Source organism: Nerophis ophidion, unplaced genomic scaffold (assembly GCF_033978795.1).
Source record: "Nerophis ophidion isolate RoL-2023_Sa unplaced genomic scaffold, RoL_Noph_v1.0 HiC_scaffold_38, whole genome shotgun sequence".
Lineage (NCBI taxonomy): Eukaryota > Metazoa > Chordata > Actinopteri > Syngnathiformes > Syngnathidae > Nerophis > Nerophis ophidion.
Window position 1 is genome coordinate 142,501 of NW_026906960.1, and position 25,441 is coordinate 167,941.

At 41.7% G+C, this 25,441-nt stretch overlaps 3 protein-coding genes across 4 annotated transcripts in view; 2 read left to right on the forward strand and 1 right to left on the reverse strand.

Annotated features, from left to right (window-relative positions):
* The window catches only part of LOC133546702 (oocyte zinc finger protein XlCOF22-like), a 22,293-nt gene extending 17,600 nt beyond the window's left edge, over positions 1-4,693 (reverse strand). The window contains exons 1-2 of the mRNA XM_061892498.1: positions 4,278-4,693; positions 3,269-3,535 (exon numbers count right to left, since the gene is read on the reverse strand). Of these exons, the coding sequence (XP_061748482.1) occupies positions 3,269-3,535; positions 4,278-4,380 (370 nt within the window). The 5' untranslated portion in view covers positions 4,381-4,693. The remainder of the gene's footprint in view (positions 1-3,268; positions 3,536-4,277) is intronic.
* The window catches only part of LOC133546700 (gastrula zinc finger protein XlCGF57.1-like), a 237,351-nt gene that overhangs the window by 40,346 nt on the left and 171,564 nt on the right, over positions 1-25,441 (forward strand). The gene's annotated exons all lie outside the window — the stretch shown is intronic.
* LOC133546704 (zinc finger protein OZF-like) overlaps positions 11,877-25,441 on the forward strand; it is a 52,509-nt gene continuing 38,944 nt past the window's right edge. For both annotated transcript variants that reach the window (XM_061892501.1, XM_061892503.1), the window contains exons 1-2: positions 11,877-12,027; positions 13,906-14,128. In XM_061892501.1, the coding sequence (XP_061748485.1) occupies positions 13,906-14,128 (223 nt within the window). In that variant the 5' untranslated portion in view covers positions 11,877-12,027. The remainder of the gene's footprint in view (positions 12,028-13,905; positions 14,129-25,441) is intronic.

Below are 25,441 nucleotides of genomic sequence, written 5' to 3' on the forward strand. Positions count from 1 at the left end.
GAACCACACACAGACTGTACAAAGTTAAATGAGTCAGGAAGCTCCTGGAAAGCGACTCGTCTGGGCTTAGGTGTGAATATTAAAATCACCAGCAATAAGGACAAGATTATATTTAGGCAGGATTTCAGACAGAAATTCAGAAAAGTCAGTTATAAAGTCTTTGGGGTACTTGGGTGGTCGATGGACGACGGCACACAGGACGACATCAGAAAGACCCAGTTCAAACATGCACAGTTCCAAGCTTGAAAAGGAGGATTGCAGGCGTATCAGACGGCATTTAAATTCATTTTTAAAAACCACTGCTAATCCTCCTCCTTTTTGACCGGACGACCGCGGAGAATAGAAGTAGGAACACTCCGGAGACAGAAGTTCATTAAGAGGGGCGGACTCACCGGCTCTCAGCCATGTTTTCGTCACACAGAGGAAGTCAAGTCCGCGGGAAGTGAAGAAATCCTTCAGGATAAACGTTTTGTTTGTGAAAGATCTTGCGTTCTCAAGACTGAACCTGGCGGGGGCCGGCACGTCCAAGGCCGCAACTAATCCAGGTGGGGCCCGACACACAGGGTGGGGACAGCAGGAGCAACGGCGGCAAGCCTCATCCTCCAAACCAACAATAGGAACAAGCCAGGAACCGATGGGATCCAGTGAGCGTGGGCGCAGGAGGAGACCGGATACCAAACCAATCCTCCTTCGGGAAGCCACGTTTACCACGGCGCCGGAGACTCTTCCGCTGGGTGAGAGGAGCCAGCAGACGTGAAAAGAACGCAGGAATCCGGCTAAGTGAAAAAGCTGACTGGGACGTCGGAAAAACAACGTCGAAGTTGATAATATCAGTGGGACACGGGCAAAGATCCAACAGTGTTTGGCGGTCATACACAAGCCGTGAGCTGACAGAGACGAAAATAGACGCAAACAACACAAAAACAAACAGAGCTGACAGCGAGAGAGGGCAGGCCGAAGCACATACTGGCGCCATCTTGGAAATACCTAAAAAACTCATTATTATATCAACTATCAAAGAGAGAAACTCTTCATTTAACATAATGTCCTTTTTTCCTGCTTCAAAACAGTACAAACCCCGTTTCCATACGAGTTGGGAAATTGTGTTGGATGTAAACATAAACGGAATAAAATGATTTGCAAATCCTTTTCAACCCATATTCAATTGAATGCACTACAAAGACAACATATTTGATGTTCAAACTCATAAACTTTATTTTTTTTGCAAATAATAATTAACTTAAAATTTCGTGGCTGCAACACATGCCAAAGTAGTTGGGAAAGGGCATGTTCACCACTGTGTTACATCACCTTTTCTTTTAACAACACTCAATAAACGTTTGGGAACTGAGGAAACTAATTGTTGAAGCTTTGAAAGTGGAATTCTTTCCCATTCTTGTTTTATGTAGAGCTTCAGTCCTTCAACAGTCCGGGGTCTCCGCTGTTGTATTTTATACTTCATAATGTGTCACACATTTTCAATGGGAGACAGGTATGGACTGCAGGCGGGCCAGGAAAGTACCCGCACTCTTTTACAACGAAGCCACGCTGTTGTAACACTTGTCTTGCTGAAACAAGCAGGGGGCGTCCCTGATAACGTTGCTTGGATGGCAACATATGGTGCTCCAAAACCTGTATGGACCTTTCAGCATTAATGGTGCCTTCACAGATGTGTAAGTTACCCATGCCTTGGGCACTAATACACCCCCATACCATCACAGATGCTGCCTTTTGAACTTTGCGCCTACAACAATCCGGATGGTTATTTTCCTCTTTGTTCTGGAGGACACCACGTTGTCTGTTTCCAGACCACAGAACACCTTTCCACTTTGCATCAGTCCATCTTAGATGAGCTCGGGCCCAGCCAAGCCGGCGGCGTTTCAGGATATTGTTGATAAATGGGTTTGGCTTTGCATAGTAGAGTTTTAACTTGCACTTACACATGTAGCGCCCAACTATAGTTACTGACAGTGGTTTTATGAAGTGTTCCTGAGCCCATGTGGTGATATCATTTACACACTGATGTCGGTTTTTGATGCGGTACTGCCTGAGGGCTCAAAGGTCCGTAATATCATCGCTTACGTGCAGTGATTTCTCCAGATTCTCTGAACTTTTGATGATTTTACGGACCGTAGATGGTAAAATCCCTAAATTCCTTGCAATAGCTCGTTGAGAAATGTTGTTCTAAAACTGTTCGACAATTTGCATACAAAGTGGTGACCCTCATCCTTGTTTGTGAATTACTTAGCATTTCATGGAAGCTGCTTTTATACTCAATCATGGCACCCACCTGTTCCCAATTAGCCTGCACACCTGTGGGATGTTCCATATAAGTGTTTGATGAGCATTCCTCAACTTTATCAGTATGTATTGCCACCTTTCCCAACTTCTTTTTCACGTGTTGCTGGCATTAAATTCTAAAGTTAATGATTATTTGCGGGAAAAAAAAGTTTATCAGTTTGAACATCAAATATGTTGTCTTTGTAGCATATTCAACTGAATATGGCTTGAAAATGATTTGTAAATCATTGTATTCTGTTTATATTTACATCTAACAGGATTTCCCAACTCATATGGAAACATGGTTTGTAGTTGACTGGGAGGTGTTTATTACAATTTGGGGAGAGTCCGCTGCCTGATGCTTACCAGCTAAACACCTACCTGCTCATGACGACGGTGGACCACTGACTCCTTGCGCTCTGAATACACACTGCTGATTGGCTGTTACTGCTCTGAATATGCACTGCTGATTGGCTATTACTGTTCTGTCTGTAACCAATCAGATGGTTGTGTGGGTGGGACAATGCTGGGTGCTGTGTAGAGTACTGACAGGGACAGGCATAACGAAGCGGAGCAGCTTGTTAAGGCTTTAGGTTAATATGTTCGTGTGGAAACTCATTCAGTACACCTCCGAACCAAACCGAAACCCCCGTACCGAAACGGTTAAATACAAATACACGTATACACAAATACATCCCTAATCTTCACCACTAAACCTTTGAAATATGCTGACATATGTGCTGCTAAGGTAAATAAACAGTAGCCATATTGAATGTTTGCCTTCATTTGACCACGTGAGGTAAGGAGGACGGCCTCTAGGTCACATGGTTACACCCCAGCAATTACACTGTTGATGATTGATGGGCATTCATATTTAAATGGTGGTGTTAAAAAGCAAACATATCTTCATCTTTAGTGATAAATGTGTCCCCCGGATGAACATGTGTCACAAACATTGTATTAGATGATATGTGGATGTTGTGCTTACTTGGACTGTGATGAAGCTGTGAGGACTCAGGTGGTTTGTCTTCATGCTCTTCAGTCTTCACAGAGACAACAGTCAGTGGAAACTTGCTGACATCAGCCTCCTCCTGCCCTATAGGACACTCTCCCTCCTCTTCCTCTTTAAAATAAAAGGGCTGTGAATCCCCCTTGTCCCCTTTAAAATGTGAGGGCTGTGGATATTCTAAAGTGAAACTGTCCCCCTGCAGATGAGGGAGACATTCTTCTTGGTGTTCAATCGGCTGATGGATGTCTACAGGACACAAACAAAACACATTTTAGCTCCTACATGCTAAGTATTAAATCGTACATGAAATAATGGGCTCTAGCTATTGAAAATGTTATTAATCAAGTGTTCTACGGGAAATGTTTCCGATTAATTGAGTAACTGGATAAAACATAGTGTTGCTTGGTAAAAGACGAACTTAAGCGACTATAAGACACTTCACTTAATAATGAACAGTCAATTGGTTTGAGATGGTATGAGATCAAGATGTCATCTTTAGAGCAGGCTGTTTTTTCAATAATCAATGCAACATTAATGGCTGCATCAACGAACACCGACATGAAGGAAATAGCAGGTCAGTATAGCTTTGACACACATATATAACTTGTCAAACCTGCCAGCTAGCAGGCTAGGTTTACAGCATCAGTAACCATGGTAACTGACTCTGAATTTGTCTTACCTCTCTTATTTTTGGAGGTAAAACTCTCGAGCTTTCCATACTCAGGACTTTGCACTTAACCTGCTCTCTGGAATTTTCCCCCGGTGACTGTGTGAGTTTTGTGTGAACATGTTGATACACATTGTTACAAACATCAAACTCTCATAAATATTGTGTGTCTGACAATGTCTCCTTCTTATGAACAATGTAAAACAATCAGTGCATCATCCTCACATGACAATTCATCTTCCTGTAGACAATCTATTTAAGAATAGTGTTAATAATGAAATATAAAGTTAGTAAAGATGTGAGAGTAAGAAGTAAACAAACCTGTTCTGTGTAACACAACTTGATGTTTTTCATGTTGTCGCTCCTTCTCCTCTTTTGTTGGACAAAGTTCCTCCTCGTACTCTGCTGTGGTTCTTTGGCACATTTTCACACAATCACAACACTTTACACTCACACTTGATCTCTACTTAGCGATGTGTTTTGATCACTTCCGCCTCTCTTTGTTAGCAGCTAACAAGCTAAGCTAACTAGCAAGCTAAGCTAGCTCGAGAAGCATCAAAGTGCGCTCAGACTAATATAACCGGATGCAAACAGTTATTAACGATGTTTACTCTATTTACTAGAGTCTAATAAAGGACATATATGTGTACATGGAGGCACAGATTAAGAACACTGAACTGTGACGACTGCAATAACGTCTTCACCGTCAGACGCCATCTTGCTTTATCCTCGCCGTGTTTGGTTCGCGCGCAGTGTTGTCAGATCTCGCGAGAGAAACAAGTAAACAGCTATTTTCCAAATCTCGCAAGAGAAACAAGTAAGCAGCTCTTTTCCAAATCTCGCGAGAGGAATAAGTACAACCAGCTTTCCAACCCCGGTAAAACTATTTTGTTATATACTATTTACTTATTGTGAAAATAAAAGTAAACTTTTCCATTTCAAATTTTCAAAACAAAGACATAAAACTTATTTCTGTAAAACTATTCAAATATTTAACAATGTATTGAAACAACAGTAGCATAACGAAAGAAAAGAAATATTACACTCATATTATTTTTGTCTTTGATGTTAATCGTTTTTATAATGTATTTTAGAATGTGGGAGGTTTTCATGTTCTTTTTAAATTTCCTTTACTTATATATATATATGTATAATGTATATACGTATATATATATATATATATATATATATATATATATATATATATATATATATATATATATATATGTATATATACAGACATAAATACATCCATCCATCCCATTTCTACCGCTTATTCCCACATAAATATATATATATATATCTATATATATATATATATATATATATATATATATATATATATATATATATATATAGATATATATATATAGATATAGATATATATATATAGATATATATCTGCGTGTGTGTAATGACAGAATTAAAAAAAAAATATTTGGTTTACATTTTCCTAGTAAACAAAACAGTTTGACAGCATTCTCCAGTGGAACATTCTGGAGAAACATCCTGGATAATTTTGGATCGAAGTGAGTTACAAAGGTCAACTTTTTGAATGATTTCACTTTATTTGTGATGATTTATGTCTTATGCTCAGTCCATTTTTTTCCAAATTAATTTGAGGGAAGTTTTCCCGCCTGCTGCCACCTAGTGGTTTGTATTGTCAGTTTCCCTCTTTTGGTGCAGTTGACCTTGTTCTAACGTTTCTCCTCCCTCCAGAGTTCCTGTGTTGCCCTTGTGGGCGGAGTTGTGGGATGTGCACAGCTGCTTCCAATCGACCCTGGTGCTACTTAAGCAGCACCTTGACAGCTGGATGGCACTCGGTGAATCCGCTCCACGCCAGTTGATTACATGCTTTGAGTATTTTTCCACCTTGGCCATTCCCAGTGCCATCCATCTTGGTGTTGTTTTGTAGTGTGCACGTCTTGTAACTCCAAACCAAGTTAAGTTTATTTGTGTATACAAGTAGCTTTTGTTCTTTTTTCCACGATGCACATTTTGTCTTCTCTTTTTCGCACCGTCGCTTTTTGTTACCTCCTGTTTGGATTGTTTTTGTGAGTAGATTTCCGCAGAAAAAGAAGTGTTTTACTCAGCGTCCTGCGCATCATTGGGTTCCTCTTTGCAGTGTTGAACAGCACTCTGACAGAAGGAGTTTCTCCAAAATGCAACACCCTTTGGCGGACAAGTTTGTGATTAAAGGCTATACATACGAAATGAAAGGGACAAGTGGTAGGAAAAAATGGATGGATGTACAATAGAGCTCTGTGTGATGATGTACATTATTGACTTTTACCTAACATTCCTAACTTTCTAAAATTGATCATGGTTAACAGATTTTAAAAAAGGGGGGGGAAAATACTTTAAAAAACAATGGTCATGTGTAGTTTTTTAATAAGAAATCTACATTATTAAAAACTAAATTATCCTTCATAACCTTCAACATTTGTTGCCATTTTCTCTAATCTACATATTGCATAAAGGGAACATACATATAAAACAATATTCATATTACAAAAGAGAGTAATACAAATTAATTTAAAAAATAGATTATTGAGACCCAACAAATGATTCATAAAGTCACACATTTTAAAAGTAAATGATCTTGTATAAAAGACAACTGCTGAACTGATGTATAAAGTAAATAATAATATGCTTCCAGAAGTGGTCCAGAAGATGTTTCAGATGCGAATCAGTAAATATGAACTAGGAGGGATTTATGTGTACTCAAAAGCAAAGGTATGAACACATGTAAAACAAATATGTACATCATATAAAGGAGTTCATCTATAACATCATTAATAATTAAAAATGATTTCTGAATATATCTATACACAAGTATTTCTAACAGGATTTGTCCTGTTTATTCTCACCTTTGCAGTCAAAGTGTTGTGTTCATTTTTAAATAAAAGTACACCATGTTGTATATTAAACATGTACTTGACTGAAAATAGCAATTAACTGATATATCAAATCTATTAATGTTAGCATCTATGTGCTGATGTTGTTAGAAAGTCAAAGTTAAAGTCTTGACAGTTTATTTCAAATCCTGCAGTTTCATTTGCTGCTGCTGTTCTCACCAGCACACTTGTGTTTCTTACACTGGTACTTAGAAGACAATCTTTCACCACACACACTGCAACTCAACACTTTCTCGCCTGGGTGTCTTCTCATGTGTCTTTTCAAATACGTAGTTTGTATAAAACTTTTACAACATACTGAACATGTGTAAGGTTTTTCTCCAGTGTGTGTACTCATGTGTGTTTTTAAATAGTGCCTTCAAGTAAAATATTTACCACAGATTGAACATAAAAAAGGTCTTTCTCCATTGTGTGTTCCCATGTGTTCTTTTAAGGTATGATTTGTTATGAAACTTTTACCACATTCTGAGCAGGAAAAAGGTTTTTCTCCAGTGTGTATTCTCATGTGTACTTTCAAATTGATCCTTAGAGTAAAATATTTACCACATTCTGAGCAGGAAAAAGGTTTTTCTCCAGTGTGTGTTCTCATGTGTCTTTTCAAAGAGTGCCTTCGAGTAAAACCTTTACCACAGATTGAGCATGAAAAGGCTTTTTTCTCCAGTGTGTGTTCTCATGTGTCTTTTCAAATAACTGGATATTTAAAGGTTTTGTGACAGAGAGAAGATGTGAAGTGAGTGTTGTCAGTGTGACATGTCTTATCATCTTTAGAGTCTTCATCATCAGTGTCAGGAGAGTGTGACGTTGTGTCCTCACTATCTGATAGTGGAGCTAAGAGCTTGTCTGCTTGTGATCCTCCACAGTGGTCTCCATCAGCTTCTGTTGTCATGTGTTGTGTTGAGCTGCTGCTTGGAGGCTCCCCCCCTCCCCTCTCCTCACTTTCACCTCATCATCTTCACTCTTCACAATCAAATGGAACTTCTCCAACCATTCTTGACTGATGCGGTGTTCCTCCTCTTCCTCTTTAATGTGAGAACTCAGTGGGTCCACTGATTTCTCTTTAAAAAGGGGTGTCAGTGGGTCCTCCTCTTCCTTTTTAAAATGGGGGATCAGTGTGTATTCCTCTTCCATCTTAATGTGGGAGGGCTGTGTTTCCTCCGTCCGCATCCTGAAGCTCCACTTCTGTTGCTCAGGGTGAAGATGTTCTTCACAGACGTCTGCAAGACAAACACAGCATCTCTGCTCAGTCACACAATGCATTCACTACTTTGACATGCACTTTGGAAAAACAAGTTATCGTATGAACTGTCTTGAAATCTCAGTGACGCACAAACACGCTGCTCTTTACAACATTTGTCACAGGAAAAGAAACAAAAACCAGGACGACAGGAGTTTTTACTATGGATGGACAATATGGTTTAAAAAGGATTTTGCGATGTATTACTTCATATAGAATTACTTATAGAACCATTTTAAAACAGACCCATTGCCTCCTTGCTTGGCACTCAGCATCAAAGGTTGGGGGTTAAATCACCAAAAGATTCCCGAGTGCGGCCTCCGCTGCCCTCACCTCCCAGGGGGTGAACTTGGGGATGGGTCAAATGCAGAGGATCATTTCACCACACCTAGTGTGTGACTAACATTGGGACCTTAACTTTAACTTCCATAGGGACTGTGAATGACTCCAAAAAGTGCAGTTCCCCTTGAAATGAGAAAAACAAGATATCATGTGAAGTGAAGTGAATTATATTTATGTAGCGCTTTTCTCTAGTGATTCAAAGCGCTTTATATAGTGAAACCCAATATCTAAGTTACATTTAAAACAATGTGGGTGGCACTGGGAGCAGGTGGGTTAAGTGTCTTGCCCAAGGACACAATGGCAGTGACTAGGATGGCAGAACTGGGATCAAACCAGGAACCCTCAAGTTGCTGGCACGGCCACTCTACCAACCGAGCTATACCGCCCCAAGTAACAAAAACAGAATATATCAATAACAAAATGCCTCATAGCAAATGTAATGAATTCATCTTAATACTGTCCTTTTTGAGGCTTTACCTTTTAAAGGGCAAAGTCCTCTCAGGGTCTTTTGTCCTAATGACTGTCTGGTTCAAGTGAGGAGACTATAATTTAAAAAAAAAATATTTACAAATGGACAACAATAAGTCACTAATTTTTACAGGTAGCTAAAGTTGGGATATAATTAAGATAATGAAGGATGAAGTGATTAAGAAAAGTTTAATATAGATAAGAATAGGCCGTGCAACTAATCATATGTGCTGAGTTCCAGTTGAAAGTGGGTGCAAGTTCATGCCCACGCACACACACTCTTATCGCCCACATTCTTCACACTGTTTACGTGGCTTCTTGGCCGAGGTCTGAAGGACAACACCAGATATGAAGTCAGAGTCCAGGGAGAAAAAAAGCACCAGTCAATATCGCACAGAAGGAACCTTCCTGGTGTTACCTGACGGCACGACCACCGAGCTGCGACACCACTACAAAGGCTCCTCCGTGCTCGTACCACCTGGCTTGGTAGCCTCGTACCCGCCTACCAAGCCAAAGACTTAGGTCCAATGATGAAATAGGGCGTAACTGCTGCTGATTGGACCGACACGCAAATAGCACATTTTCAAAACTCCCCGTTGTCAATTAAAAACATAGTTATGGGCTGCACTTTGGACACACCTGCTGTAAGCTACAAGGAGCGAGCAGCTACACAACAGCTAAGCTAAAACAGCACATTTAAGCATATCAAATAATTATAGTTGCTTAATACGGACACAAAGTCTCCAAAACAGAAGTCTGATAGAAAGTATCCAGTAACAAACGTGCCCGCATCATTCAACGTTCTTTGCCATGAGCTTGACTTCATGAATTATTGTGGCCACCAGGTGTTGTGAAAGATCAAATAAAACAATTGCAAAAGCATCCGTCACAAGGTTACTGTTTTTTATATATTTGTGTCAATATGTAGAAGCATCCTCAGCCTTCCCGGGAAGGTCCATTCAGAAGTACTGGAGAGGAGTTTATGCCGCATAGTCGAACCTCAGATTTAGGAGGAACAGTGTGGTTTTCGTCCTGGTCGTGGAACTGTGGACCAGGTCTATACTCTGGGCAGGGTTCTTGAGGGTGCATGGGAGTTTGCCCAACCAGTCTACATGTGCTTTGTGGACTTGGAGAAGGCATTCGACCGTGTCCCTCGGCAAGTCCTGTGGGGAGTGCTCAGAGAGTATGGGGTATCGGACTGTCTTATTGTGGCGGTCCGCTCCCTGTATGATCAGTGTCAGAGCTTGGTCCACTTTTCCAGTGAGGGTTGGACTCCGCCAAAGCGCCGATTCTGTTCAAAACTTTTATAGACAGAATTTCTAGACGGAGTCAAGGAGTTGAGGGGATCCGGTTTGGTGGCTGCAGGATTAAGTCTCTTCATCTGGCTAGCAAATTTAGCTCTAACTGGATCGGTTTGCAGCCGAGTGTGAAGCGACTGGAATGAGAATCAGCACGTCCAAGTCCGAGTCCAAGGTTCTCGTACAGAAAAGGTTGGAGTGCCATCTCCGGGTTGGGGAGGAGACCCTGCCTCCAAGTGGAGGAGTTCAAGTACCTCAGAGTCTTATTCACAAGCGAGGGAAGAGTGGATGGTGAGATTGACAGGCGGATCGGTGCGGCGTCTTCAGTAATGGGGACGCTGTATCGATCCGTTGTGGTGAAGAAGGAGCTGAGCTGGAAGGCAAAGCTCTCAATTTACCGGTCGATCTACGTTCCCATCCTCACCTATGGTCATGAGCTTTGGGTTATGACCGAAAAGATAAGATCACGGGTACAAGAAGCTGAAATGAGTTTCCTCTGCCGGGTGGCGGAGTTCTCCCTTAGAGATAGGGTGAGAAGGTCTGCCATCCGGGAGGAGCTCAAAGTAAAGCCACTGCACCTCCACATCGAGAAGTGCCAGATAAGGTGGTTCGGGCATTTGGTCAGGATGCCACCCGAATGCCTCCCTAGGGAGGTGTTTCGGGCATGTCCGACCGATAGGATTCCACGGGAAGACCCAGGACACGTTGGGTAGACTATGTCTCCCGGCTGGCCTGGGAACGCTTCGGTATCCCCCGGGAAGAGCTGGATGAAGTGGCTGGGGAGAGGAAAGACTGGTGTTTCCTTGCTTAGGCTGCTGCCCCCGCGAACTGACCTCAGATAAGCAGAAGAAGATGGATGGAAGAATGGATGTGTAACACAACTTGATGTTCCTTGAAAACAGCGTCCAGTAGTTGATGTTGTTGCTCCTTCTCCTCTTTTGTTGGACAAAGTTCCTCCTTGTACTCTGCTGTATTTTTTTTTTCTCTAACATCACAAATATTTCTTCAACGGCAGCAGTTAGTCGCTGATTCAGCAACACTCACATCATTTGTAATGTAGACATGTTCACACAATAAAAACACTTTACACTTACATTGGATCTCTGCTTTGATGTGTCGATCACTTCCGCCTCTCTTTGTTAGCAGCTAACACGCTAAGCTAACCACGTCAAAGTGCACTCAGACTAATGTATCCGCATACAAACAATTAATAACGACGTTTACTGCGTTAAACGACACACATGTGCACATGTACGTTGTAATTAAGACCTAGAAACCATAATAACCAAAACAACGTATTCTCCGCCAGACGCCATCTTGTTTTGTTTTTCCTCCTGTGTGACGTCATCGAGGTGTTCTCAACCGCGGAACAAATGTTGGCCAAACACGTGTTTCACTGGGACAATAGTGAGTGGTACACACTTCCTTCAAACACGTGTTTCACTGGGACAATAGTGAGTGGTGCACACTTCCTTCAAACACGTGTTTCACTGGGACAATAGTGAGTGGTGCACACTTCCTTCAAACACGTGTTTCACTGGGACAATAGTGAGTGGTGCACACTTCCTTCAAACACGTGTTTCACTGGGACAATAGTGAGTGGTGCACACTTCCTTCAAACACGTGTTTCACCGGGACAATAGTGAGTGGTGCACACTTCCTTCAAACACGTGTTTCACTGGGACAATAGTGAGTGGTGCACACTTCCTTCGCCCGGCCAAAGAACAAGATAAATAGTCCCATTTAAGAGTTGCTGGTGTAACAATAGGAAGAATATATTCCACTCCTCTCTTGTACACGCGGCTTATGAGGTAATATACATGATATATTTTCATAATATTTATCTTATTTACCTGATATGTTGTTCGAAGCTAACGTGCTAGCGTTAGCCCGCTAGCAGGCCTTTGTAGCAAATGCGGGCGTTTTTTTTTGAGGAGTGTATTTTATATGTTCTATGTAAGAATTATATTGACTTATTTAATACTTTAACTGTTTTTTTGTTGTATATTACAGTCTGATGAGCATCGTGCGTTGCGGTGGAGATGTAGCCAAACTCTCATGAGACACACTTTGCCTTTGGTCTTTTAGATGTATTTATTGTATCGGCAGCATCGTCAATGTGCTGCCGCTAGACACACAGATTGAACTCTTGACTCCGGAACAGGAAACATAGGTGTCAGGTAACACAGAGGTAAACACTGCCCTCTAAAGGACACAATGAGTAAGGGCGTACAACAGTACAACACTTAACACAGTCACGCTTAACATCATTGAATATTTGTTACTAGAAAGAAACGATCGTCTCCTAATTTAAGTCTGGAATAAGTCACATGGTATAATAATAATAATAATAATACATTTTATTTGGTATAGCGCTTTTCAGTGTACTCAAAGATGCTTTACAGGATGAAAAAAAAGTATTATTGTTATTGTGATGACAGTGTAATATAATGTATTATTGCAGTGGTCTGCTTTATGTTGGTGTCAACTTTATTAGCAATAAATACAAATGATGTTTGCACGCACTTCTATTACCTTGATAACAACCATCCATCCATTTTTCTACCGCTTGTCCCTATTTGAGGTTGCGAGGGGGTGTTGGAGCCTATCTCAGCTGCATTTGGTGGACATATCATGGAAATTAAATCAACTGATGTTTGTTATTATGAATACACTATTTGCACAATTGTAAGCGAGTAATGCTTATTCAGTCAGACTAAAATAAATATTTAATTAAATAAATGTTAAATATTAAAAATAGCTTTAATATACTGCACACAAAATGAATTTGCATCAATATTTTGTATGTAGTCGAAACATGAGGTACCCAAATATTCTAAATATTTGTTTACATTTATGAATTTGTATATATATATATATATGTATATATATATATACATATATATATATATATATATATATATATATATATATATATATATATATATATACTCGCTGGCACTTGTTCCAAGTGCTTCGCTGCACTTCTGTTTGTTTTCTGTTGGGTTAAAAATGTTGCTTTCGCAGAAGAAAGTTAAAGTAGCAATGATTGTCACACACACACTAGGTGTGGTGAAATGTGTCCTCTGCATTTGACCCATCCCCTTGATCACACCCTGGGAGGTGAGGGGAGCAGTGGGCAGCAGCAGTGCTGCGCCCGGGAATCATTTATGGTGATTTAACCCCCAATCACAACCCTTGATGCTGAGTGCCAAGCAGGGAGGTAATGGAGAACAAGGAGAGGATATTGCGTGTAAAAGTAAAGCCAACCGACCACAGCTCTGTAGTCCTGGTCACCGTTGACGTGAGGTGGGACTATTTTGGAGGTGCACGTCAAGGTTGGCTGGTAGGTTGGTAGTGGGAGGAGCCAGTTGGCGTCACTTGATGCTGCAGCACAATGACACTTTTATACGTGCAGACTGACTTCATGCAGTCATGACGGTATTAAAATCCCAGCAGGAGGTTTTCTATAAGTTGTTACTTTTTAATCAATAATTAATGTAAATGCAGAAAACAGGATCAATAACACAATTCATAATAATCAATAACTGATGATTATTCCATGTGTAGAAGAACATCACCACAGAGTGGTGTCAGTCCACTTGGAAAATATTATATTTGATAGACTAAAAAATATTTGACACATCTGAGCTGAAGTTTGTTTGTGTTGTCTTGCGGACGTCCAACAGATGAACGCTCGTCAAGAAGAACGTCCCCTTCAGCAGCAGGAGGATCCACAGCCCCCCCACATTAAAGAGGAAGAGGAGGAAGTGTGGATCAGTCAGGAGGGAGAGTGTCCTGTAGGGCAGGAGGAGGCTGATGTCAGCAAGTTTCCACTGACTGTTGTCTCTGTGAAGACTGAAGAGCATGAAGACAAACCACCTGAGTCCTCACAGCTTCATCACAGTCCAAGTAAGCACAACATCCACATATCATCTAATACAATGTTTGTGACACATGTTTATCCGGGGGCCACATTTATCACTAAAGATGGAGATATACCGTATTTTCCGCACTATAAGGCGCACCGGATTATAAGGTGCACCTTCAATGATTGGCCTATTTTAAAACTTTGTTCATATATAAAGCACACCGCATTATAAGGTGCATAGAATAGATGGAACAGTAAAGTTAAAGTTAAAGTACCAATGATTGTCACACACACTCTTGGTGTGGTGAAATTATTCTCTGCATTTGACTCATCACCCTTGATCACGCCCTGGGAGGTGAGGGGAGCAGTGGGCAGCAGTGGTGCCGCGCCCGGAAATAATTTTTGGTGATTTAACCCCCAATTCCAACCCTTGATGCTGAGTGCCAAGCAGGCAGGTAATGAGTCCCATTTTTATATTCTATAGTATGAGTCAGCCGGGGTTTGAACTCACAACCTATCAATCTCAGGGCGGACACTCTAACCACTAGGCCACTGAGTAGAGGCTGGGGTCACGTTATGCATCCTTTACATCAGGGGTGTCAAACGTAAAGCCCGCGGGCCGGATCAGGTCCTCAAACAGGTTTTATCCGGCCCGCGGGATGAGGTGGCTAAGTATGAAGATGAGCCAAAATGTTTGAATGAAAGAAACTGCTGTTCTAAATGTGTCCACTAGATGTCGCCATAACAATTTTGTGTATTTTTGTAGATGATGCTACATATGTAAAAACACAAAAAGCACACATGATGTTAGTGCATCGGTAGACAAAAATGATCAACGTACATAAATAACATCCTGTAATTTTGATTTGAAATATCCAAGATGGCGGCGCCCGGACGGGCTGCGCTCTCGAGGAGCTCCAGCTAAAGATGGAACATTTGGCAGAAATACCGGACAATTCCACAAACTCTATGGCTGGCTCACATCGTGGTCACTCCGTGATCACGTACGACCGCCAGACACTTCTGGATGTGGACATATTGGGCCGTTTTGGACTGATAGACACTTGCGTGCTAGACTTGCTAACTAGCATGGGAATACATCGGCGGCTACATCCAGCGGCCTGTGAAGCAGGGGAGTATAGTAGCAGCGGAGGCCGTCAACGGAGCAGACGCCAGTGGTGTGATCGGAAACGCGGATGCCGAGCGGGGCTAAAAACAAAGCAGAAGGCTAATCCCCACAGAACACCACTTCCCTCCATCCCGAAGACGGATTTAAATGGAAAATGCGAGACTACTGGTCTGGGTAAGGAGTCAGTTAAATTAGAACAAGTTTTTTCTGCTTTGAGTGTTTCAGAGTTGGACATGTGTTTTACTGAGGTGGCTAACTATGATGCGTGCAGTTTATCAAAGCAACAAACAAACAATCGGAAAATCCCCGTTACTGAGGTGGCTAACCATGATGCGTGCAGTTTATCAAAGCAACAATCAAACAATCGGAAAATTCCTGTCGTATCAATTCCTAGATATGGTCGTAACTATACTGAATGCACTGGGCATAATAAACACAACATTATTAATATTGCTACTACGGATAATTTGATCAAAAACTCCCTAAAACAGCCCACTACCTATAATATAGTTTTTTAAACATAAGATCATTGTCTCCCAAAACGTTATTAGTTAATGATATTATCAGAGACAACAATCTTAACGTCATCGGTCTCAGCGAAACCTGGCTTAAACCAAATGACTTTTTTGCGCTAAATGAGGCATGTCCTCCTAACTTTACACATGCGCATATTGCCCGTCCGCTCAAAAGGGGTGGGGGGGTCGCACTAATATACAACGAAAACTTTAACCTTAGTTCTAACATAAATAATAAATATAAATCGTTTGAGGTGCTTACTATGAGGTCTGTCACACCGCTGCCTCTACACCTGGCTGTTATCTACCGCCCCCCAGGGCCCTATTCGGACTTTACTAATGAATTCTCAGAGTTCGTTGCTGATCTAGTGACACACGCCGATAATATAATCATAATGGGGGACTTTAATATCCATATGAATACCCCATCGGACCCACCGTGCGTAGCGCTCCAGACTGTAATTGATAGCTGTGGTCTCACACAAATAATAAATGAACCCACGCATCGCAACGGTAATACGATAGACCTAGTGCTTGTCAGGGGCATCACCATTTCCAAAGTTACGATACTCCCGTATACTAAAGTATTGTCCGATCATTACCTTATAAAATTCGAGGTTCAGACGCATGTTCGTCAAACTAATAATAATACTAACTGCTATAGCAGCCGCAACATTAATACGGCCACAACGACAACTCTTGCTGACCTACTGCCCTCGGTAATGGCACCATTCCCAAAGTATGTGGGCTTTATTGATAACCTCACTAACAACTTTAAAGACGCCCTGCGCGAAACCATTGATAACATAGCACCGCTAAAGTTAAAAAAGGCTCCAAAAAAGCGCACCCCGTGGTTTACAGAAGAAACTAGAGCTCAGAAATTATTATGTAGAAAGCTGGAACGCAAATGGCGCACGACTAAACTTGAGGTGCACCATCAAGCATGGAGTGATGGTTTAATAACTTATAAACGCATGCTTACCTTAGCTAAAGCTAAATATTACTCAAATCTCATCCACCGTAATAAAAACGATCCTAAATTTTTGTTTAGTACGGTAGCATCGCTAACCCAACAAGGGACTCCTTCCAGTAGCTCAACCCACTCAGCTGATGACTTTATGCAATTCTTTAGTAAGAAAATTGAAGTCATTAGAAAGGAGATTAAAGACAATGCGTCCCAGCTACAACGGGGTTCTATTAACACTGACACGATTGTATATACGGCGGATACTGCCCTCCAAAATAGTTTCTCTCGTTTTGAGGAAATAACATTAGAGGAATTGTTACAACGTGTAAATGGAATAAAACAAACAACATGTTTACTTGACCCTCTTCCTGGGAAACTGATCAAGGAGCTCTTTGTATTATTAGGTCCATCAGTGCTAAATATTATAAACTTATCATTCTCCTCGGGCACTGTTCCCCTAGCATTCAAAAAAGCAGTTATTCATCCTCTTCTTAAAAGACCTAACCTCGATCCTGACCTCATGGTAAATTACCGACCGGTGTCTCACCTTCCCTTTATTTCAAAAATCCTTGAAAAAATTGTTGCGGGGCAGTTAAATGAACACTTAGCGTCTAACAATCTATGTGAAACCTTTCAATCCGGTTTCAGGGCAAATCACTCGACGGAGACAGCCCCCGCAAAAATGACTAATGATCTATTGCTAACGATGGATTCTGATGCGTCATCTATGTTGCTGCTCCTCGATCTTAGCGCTGCTTTCGATACCGTCGATCATAATATTTTATTAGAACGTATCAAAACACAAATTGGTATGTCAGACTTAGCCCTGTCTTGGTTTAACTCTTATCTTACTGATAGGATGCAGTGTGTCTCCCATAACAATGTGACCTCGGACTACGTTAAGGTAACGTGTGGAGTTCCCCAGGGTTCGGTCCTTGGCCCTGCACTCTTCAGCATCTACATGCTGCCGCTAGGTGACATCATACGCAAATACGGTGTTAGCTTTCACTGTTATGCTGATGACACCCAACTCTACATGCCCCTAAAGCTGACCAACACGCCGGATTGTAGTCAGCTGGAGGCGTGTCTTAATGAAATTAAACAATGGATGTCCGCTAACTTTTTGCAACTCAACGCCAAAAAAACGGAAATGCTGATTATTGGTCCTGCTAGACACCGAACTCTATTTAATAATACAACTCTAACATTTGACAACCAAACAATTAAACAAGGCGACACGGTAAAGAATCTGGGTATTATCTTCGACCCAACTCTCTCCTTTGAGGCACACATTAAAAGCGTTACTAAAACGGCCTTCTTTCATCTCCGTAACATCGCTAAAATTCGCTCCATTCTGTCCACTAAAGACGCTGAGATCATTATCCATGCGTTTGTTATGTCTCGCCTCGACTACTGTAACGTATTATTTTCGGGTCTCCCCATGTCTAGCATTAAAAGATTACAGTTGGTACAAAATGCGGCTGCTAGACTTTTGACAAGAACAAGAAAGTTTGATCACATTACGCCTGTACTGGCTCACCTGCACTGGCTTCCTGTGCACTTAAGATGTGACTTTAAGGTTTTACTACTTACGTATAAAATACTACACGGTCTAGCTCCATCTTATCTTGCCGATTGTATTGTACCATATGTCCCGGCAGGAAATCTGCGTTCAAAGGACTCCGGCTTATTAGTGATTCCCAAAGCCCAAAAAAAGTCTGCGGGCTATAGAGTGTTTTATTTTCGGGCTCCAGTACTCTGGAATACCCTCCCGGTAACAGTTCGAGATGCCACCTCAGTAGAAGCATTTAAGTCTCACCTTAAAACTCATTTGTATACTCTAGCCTTTAAATAGACTCCCTTTTTAGACCAGTTGATCTGCCGTTTCTTTTCTTTTTCTTCTATGTCCCACTCTCCCGTGTGGAGGGGGTCCGGTCCGATCCGGTGGCCATGTACTGCTCGCCTGTGTATCGGCTGGGGACATCTCTGCGCTGCTGGTCCGCCTACGCTTGGGATGGTTTCCTGCTGGCTCCGCTGTGAACGGGACTCTCGCTGCTGTGTCTTGGATCCTCTTTGGACTGGACTCTCGCGACTGTGTTGTATCCATTGTGGATTGAACTTTCACAGTATCATGTTAGACCCGCTCGACATCCATTGCTTTCCTCCTCTCTAAGGTTCTCATAGTCACCGACGTCCCACTGGGTCATTATTGTCACCAATGTCCCACTGGGTGTGAGTTTTCCTTGCCCTTATGTGGGCCTACCGAGGATGTCGTGGTGGTTTGTGCAGCCCTTTGAGACACTAGTGATTTAGGGCTATATAAGTAAACATTGATTGATTGATTGATTTTAATATTTTTTTTTTTATCTTGATGGATGGAACATTAACACCAACGAGTTGATTGATGAACCTTATCACATAATTTAATCAGAAAGTATAGATAACAACAAATAAAGATAGAATACTATCAACAGCAACATATAAATGTAAAAAAAAAAAAAAAAATTCAGAATGTGCTTGTTCTAATTTCGAACAAAGAAAACCTTCTTTATTTTTAAGTTATTGTGCCGTGATTTTACCAGTCCGGCCCACTTGGGAGTAGATTTCTCTCCATATGGCCCCCCACCTAAAATGTTTGACACCCCTGCTTTGGAGGGAGCTGAGCTAAAGGGAATGTCAACAAAACAGTCAGATAGGTCAGTCAAACTTTATTAATAGATTACAAACCAGCGTTCTGACTGCTCCGTTCACTCCCAAAATGAATAAACAGCTGTTTTATTATTTTCCCCGATTCAATAAACAGGTAAAAAACAGTCTGATACTGTTACGGTAAATCAAAGGTTAGTGCAATCACAATATAGTAACACTGGAAATAGTGCAAAGCAATAATATATCAATAACTCAACGTTGCTCAAACCCTAATGTCACAAAACACAAAATAAACATGTAAAGCTCACTTTATTAAGTTATTCCTCATCCACTAATCCCTCTAATTCTTCTTCCTCAGTGTTCCAATCAAACAGTTGGGCGTATACAACATCCAACATGTCTCGTCAAAGTCGTCATTAAATGAGTCATTGTCGTTGCAGTTAATGTTAAATTCTCTCACTGCTGCTCTATTCCCGTCTTCTACTGTGTGACTGATCTCCTTGAGTTTAAACTCTGCGTGGTGGGAGCCATTTTGGAGTCTTTACACACAGAAACGGCATGCCTCCCGCAGTCATGTATCCCAGCATGCACCGCGCACTTCTTCTTCTACGGGGGAAATTAAGGTTGGCGGCTGTAGAAGAAGAAGAAGCATAGAAGAAGAAGCGCACTTCTTCTTCTACGGGGCAAAATAAGGTCGGCGGCTCGAAAAGAAAAAGAAGCGCACTTCTTCTACGGGGGAAAATGAAGTTGGCAGCTGCTTACCGTAGTTGCGAGACCTCCATCTGTCAGGTTCAAACATTGATGACATCTATTAAACAGGACAAAAAGGCAAAGAATCAAACAGAGACAGAATTCAATTTATACTCGGATCCGAGGAGAGGCATGGCCATTGTACTGCCTGTACAAATCCTGCACCATACTCTGCCCCAAGATCGTTCTCGTGGTTCTTTATTTGATTTTCACCCCCCTCCTTCCCACAGCTGCTTCCTCATGGAAGTTGGTCATGACCAGCATTGCCTTCGGTTCCCGAACAGATCAAAGAAAATCCCATAAAATAGAGCACAGAGAGTCCCATAAAATAGATCAAAGAGGGTTCGTAAAAATACTTAAAAGAGTTTCTCTGGAAGTTGGGCAGATTCTGCCATCTGTCCGCCTGGAAGTCCAGCATTCTTCTTGGAAAGCTCCAGCCTTTTTTCTTCTCGTCAGGAACACAATGTAATACAAGGTTTTATTTGATAATTTACACAGAATTTTTCTGACATTCCCCCCTGTTTATCCAATAAATTCCCCATAATCTTCGTATCCCTAATAACTTCTTCTTGCGATTTTCAGTTATTGTTTAACTTCCCTTGAACCAAGCTATGTTTACACTCAGAATTGAACATCAATTTTTCCCTCATAATTATCAATCAATCAATCAATGTTTACTTATATAGCCCTAAATCACTAGTGTCTCAAAGGGCTGCACAAACCACAACACAAACCACTACGACATCCTCGGTAGGCCCACATAAGGGCAAGGAAAACTCACACCCAGTGGGACGTCGGTGACAATGATGACTATGAGAACCTTGGAGAGGACGAAAGCAATGGATGTCGAGCAGGTCTAACATGATACTGTGAAAGTTCAATCCATAATGGATCCAACACAGCCGCGAGAGTCCAGTCCAAAGCGGATCCAACACAGCAGCGAGAGTCCCGTCCACAGCGGAGCCAGCAAGAAACCATCCCAAGCGGAGGCGGATCAGCAGCGCAGATATGTCCCAAGCCGATACACAGGCAAGCGGTCCATCCTGGGTCCCGACTCTGGACAGCCAGTATCCATGGCCATCGGACCAGACCCCCTCTACAAGGGAAAGTGGGACATAGGAGAAAAAGAAAACAAACGGCAGATCAACTGGTCTAAAAAGGGAGTCTATTTAAAGGCTAGAGTATACAAATGAGTTTTAAGGTGAGACTTAAATGCTTTTACTGAGGTGGCATCTCGAACTGTTACCGGGAGGGCATTCCAGAGTACTGGAGCCCGAATTGAAAACGCTCTATAGCCCGCAGACTTTTTTTGGGTTTTGGGAATCACTAATAAGCCGGAGTCCTTTGAACGCAGATTTCTTGCCGGGACATATGGTACAATACAATCGTCAAGATAGGCTGGAGCTAGACCGTGTAGTATTTTATACATAAGTAGTAAAACCTTAAAGTCACATCTTAAGTGCACAGGAAGCCAGTGCAGGTGAGCCAGTATAGGTATATATGTATGTATATATGTATATAAAGGTATATACAGTATATCGTAATATAATCAAACTTTCTTGTTCTTGTCAAAAGTCTAACAGCCACATTTTGTACTAACTGTAATCTTTTAATGCTAGACATGGGGAGACCCGAAAATAATACGTTACAGTAATCGAGGCGAGACGTAACAAACGCATGGATAATGATCTCAGCGTCTTTAGTGGACAGAATGGAGCGAATTTTAGCGATATTGCGGAGATGAAAGAAGGCCGTTTTAGTAACGCTTTTAATGTGTGGCTCAAAGGAGAGAGTTGGGTCAAAGATAATACCCAGATTCTTTACCGAGTCGCCATGTTTAATTGTTTGGTTGTCAAATGTTAAAGTTGTATTATTAAATAAAGGTCAGTGTCTAGCAGGACCGATAATCAGCATTTCCGTTTTTTTTGGCGTTGAGTTGCAAAAAGTTAGCGGACATCCATTGTTTAATTTCATTAAGACACGCCTCCAGCTGACTACAATCCGGCGTGTTGGTCAGCTTTAGGGGCATGTAGAGTTGGGTGTCATCAGCATAACAGTGAAAGCTAACACCGTATTTGTATATGATGTCACCTAGCAGCAGCATGTAGATGCTGAAGAGTGCAGGGCCAAGGACCGAACCCTGGGGAACTCCACACGTTACCTTAACGTAGTCCGAGGTCACATTGTTATGGGAGACACACTGCATCCTATCAGTAAGATAAGAGTTAAACCAAGACAGGGCTAAGTCTGACATACCAATTCGTGTTTTGATATGCTCTAATAAAATATTATGATCGACGGTATGGAAAGCAGCACTAAGATCGAGGAGCAGCAACATAGATGACGCATCAGAATCCATCTTTAGCAATAGATCATTAGTAATTTTTATGAGGGCTGTCTCAGTAGAGGGATTTGCCCTGAAACCGGATTGAAAGATTTCACACAGGTTGCTAGACGCTAAGTTTTCATTTAGCTGCTCTGCAACAATTTTTTCGAGGATTTTTGAAATAAAGGGAAGGTGAGACCCCAGTCGGTCGTTTACCATGAGGTCAGTTTCGAGGTTAGGTCTTTTAAGGAGAGGATGAATAACCACTTTTTTGAATGCTAGGGGAACAGTGCCCGAGGAAAGTGATAAGTTTATAATATTTAGCACTGATGGACCTAATAATACAAAGAGCTCCTTGATCAGTTTCCCAGGAAGTGGGTCAAGTAAACATGTTGTTTGTTTTATTCCATTTACACGTTGTAACAATTCCTCTAATGTTACTTCCTCAAAACGAGAGAAACTATTTTGGATATTTGCAGTATCCGCTGTATATACCATCGTATCTGTGTTACTATAACCCAGTTGTAGCTGGGACACATTGTCTTTAATCTCCTTTCTAATGACTTCAATTTTCTTATTAGAGAATAGCATAAAGTCATCTGCTGAGTGGGTGGAGCTACTGGAAGGGGTCCCTTGTTGGGTTAGCGATGCGGCATGGTGTAGTGAGTAGAGCGGACGTGTCAGAATCCTGAGGATTTCAGGTACGCTTCCCACCTATTACCATCCAAATCGCTGCCGTTGTGTCCTTGGGCAGGACACTTCACCCTTTGCCCCCGGTGCCGCTCACACTGGTGAATGAATGATGAATGAATGATTGGTGGTGGTCGGAGGGGCCGTGGGCGCAAACTGGCAGCCACGCTTCCGTCAGTCTACCCCAGGTCAGCTGTGGCTACTGATGTAGCTTACCACCACCAGGTGTGAATGAATGATGGGTTCCCACTTCTCTGTGAGCGCTTTGAGTATCTAACAATAGAAAAGTGCGATATAAATCTAATCCATTATTATTATTATTACCGTACTAAACAAAAATTTAGGATTGTTTTCATTAAGGTGGATGAGATTCAAGTAATATTTAGCTTTAGCTAAGGTAAGCATGCTTTTATAAGTTATTAAACTATCACTCCATGCTTGATGGTGCACCTCAAGTTTAGTTGTGCGCCATTTGCGTTCCAGCTTTCTACATAATAATTTCTGAGCTCTAGTTTCTTCTGTAAACCACGGGGTAGGCTTTTTTGGAGCCTTTTTTAACTTTAGTGGTACTATGATATCAATGGTTTCACGCAGGGCGTCGTTAAAGTTGTTAGTGAGGTTATCAATAGTGCCCACATATTTTAGGAATGGTGCCATAACCGAGGGCAGTAGGTCAGCAAGAGTTGTCGTTGTGGCCGTATTAATGTTGCGGCTGCTATAGTAGTTATTATTATTATTAGTTTGCCGAACATGCGTCTGAATCTCGAACTTTATAAGGTAATGATCTGACAATAGTTTAGTATACGGGAGTATCGTAACTTTGGAAACGGTGATAACCCTGACAAGCACTAGGTCTATCGTATTACCGTTGCGATGCGTGGGTTTATTTTTTATTTGTGTAAGACCACAGCTATCAATTACAGTCTGGAGCGCTACGCACGGTGGGTCCGATGGGGTATTCATATGGATATTAAAGTCCCCCATTATAATTATATTATCGGCGTGTGTCACTAGATCAGCAACGAACTCTGAGAATTCATTAGTAAAGTCCGAATAGGGCCCTGGGGGGCGGTAGATAACAGCCAGGTGTAGAGGCAGCGGTGTGACAGACCTCATAGTAAGCACCTCAAACGATTTATATTTATTATTTATGTTAGGACTAAGGTTAAAGTTTTCGTTGTATATTAGTGCGACCCCCCCACCCCTTTTGAGCGGACGGGCAATATGCGCATGTGTAAAGTTAGGAGGACATGCCTCATTTAGCGCAAAAAAGTCGTTTGGTTTAAGCCAGGTTTCGCTGAGACCGATGACGTTAAGATTGTTGTCTCTGATGACCTCATTAATTAACAACGTTTTGGGAGACAATGATTTTATGTTTAAAAAACTTATATTATAGGTAATTGGCTGTTTTAGGGAATTTTTGATCAAATTATCTGTAGTCGTAATATTAATAATGTTGTGTTTATTATGCCCAGTGCACTTAATATAATTACGACCGTATCTAGGAATTGATACGACGGGAATTTTCCGATTGTTTGTTTGGTGCTTTGATAAACTGCACGCATCATGGTTTTCCACCTCAGTAGAACGCATGTCTAACTCTGAAACAATCAAAGCAGAAAAAACTTGTTCTAATTTAACAGACTCCTTACCTAGACCAGTCGTCTCGTATCTTCCATTTAAATCCTGCTTCAGGATGGAGGGAAGTGGTGTTCTGTGGGCATTAGCCTTTAGCTTTGTTTTTAGCCCCGCTCGGCATCCGCGTTTCCGATCACACCACTGGCGTCTGCTCCGTAGACGGCCTCCGCTGCTACTATACTCCGCTGCTTCACAGGCCGCTGGATGTAGCCGGTGAAGTATTCCCGTGCTAGCTAGCAGGTCTAGCAAGCACGCGTCTATCAGTCCAAAATGGCCCGATCTGTCCACATCCAGAAGTGTCTGGCGGTCGTAAGTGATCACGGAGTGACCACGATGTGAGCCAGCCATGAAGTTTGCGGAATTGTCCGGTATTTTTTTATTTATTATGACATTTCTGGAAATAAATCAGGAACACCATCCAGGTAGGTATTCTCGTCGTCAGATTCATCTTCTCTGTCGTCCGCCAGAAAGTGCGTCTGAACAGCTTTATTGTCTGCTGGGCTAATCACTGTGGTAATCAAGACGGTTAAACAGAGAACACAAGACAGGAAATATAACAACATCCACACAACGTCAGTCTTGTTGAACACGGCCATAGATACTAAATATCAAAGACTTGTATTTGCCAAACACGTCCAACCACCCCTCCCACATAGATGTATCTATGCCAGAGTACTTTTTAATCTTACC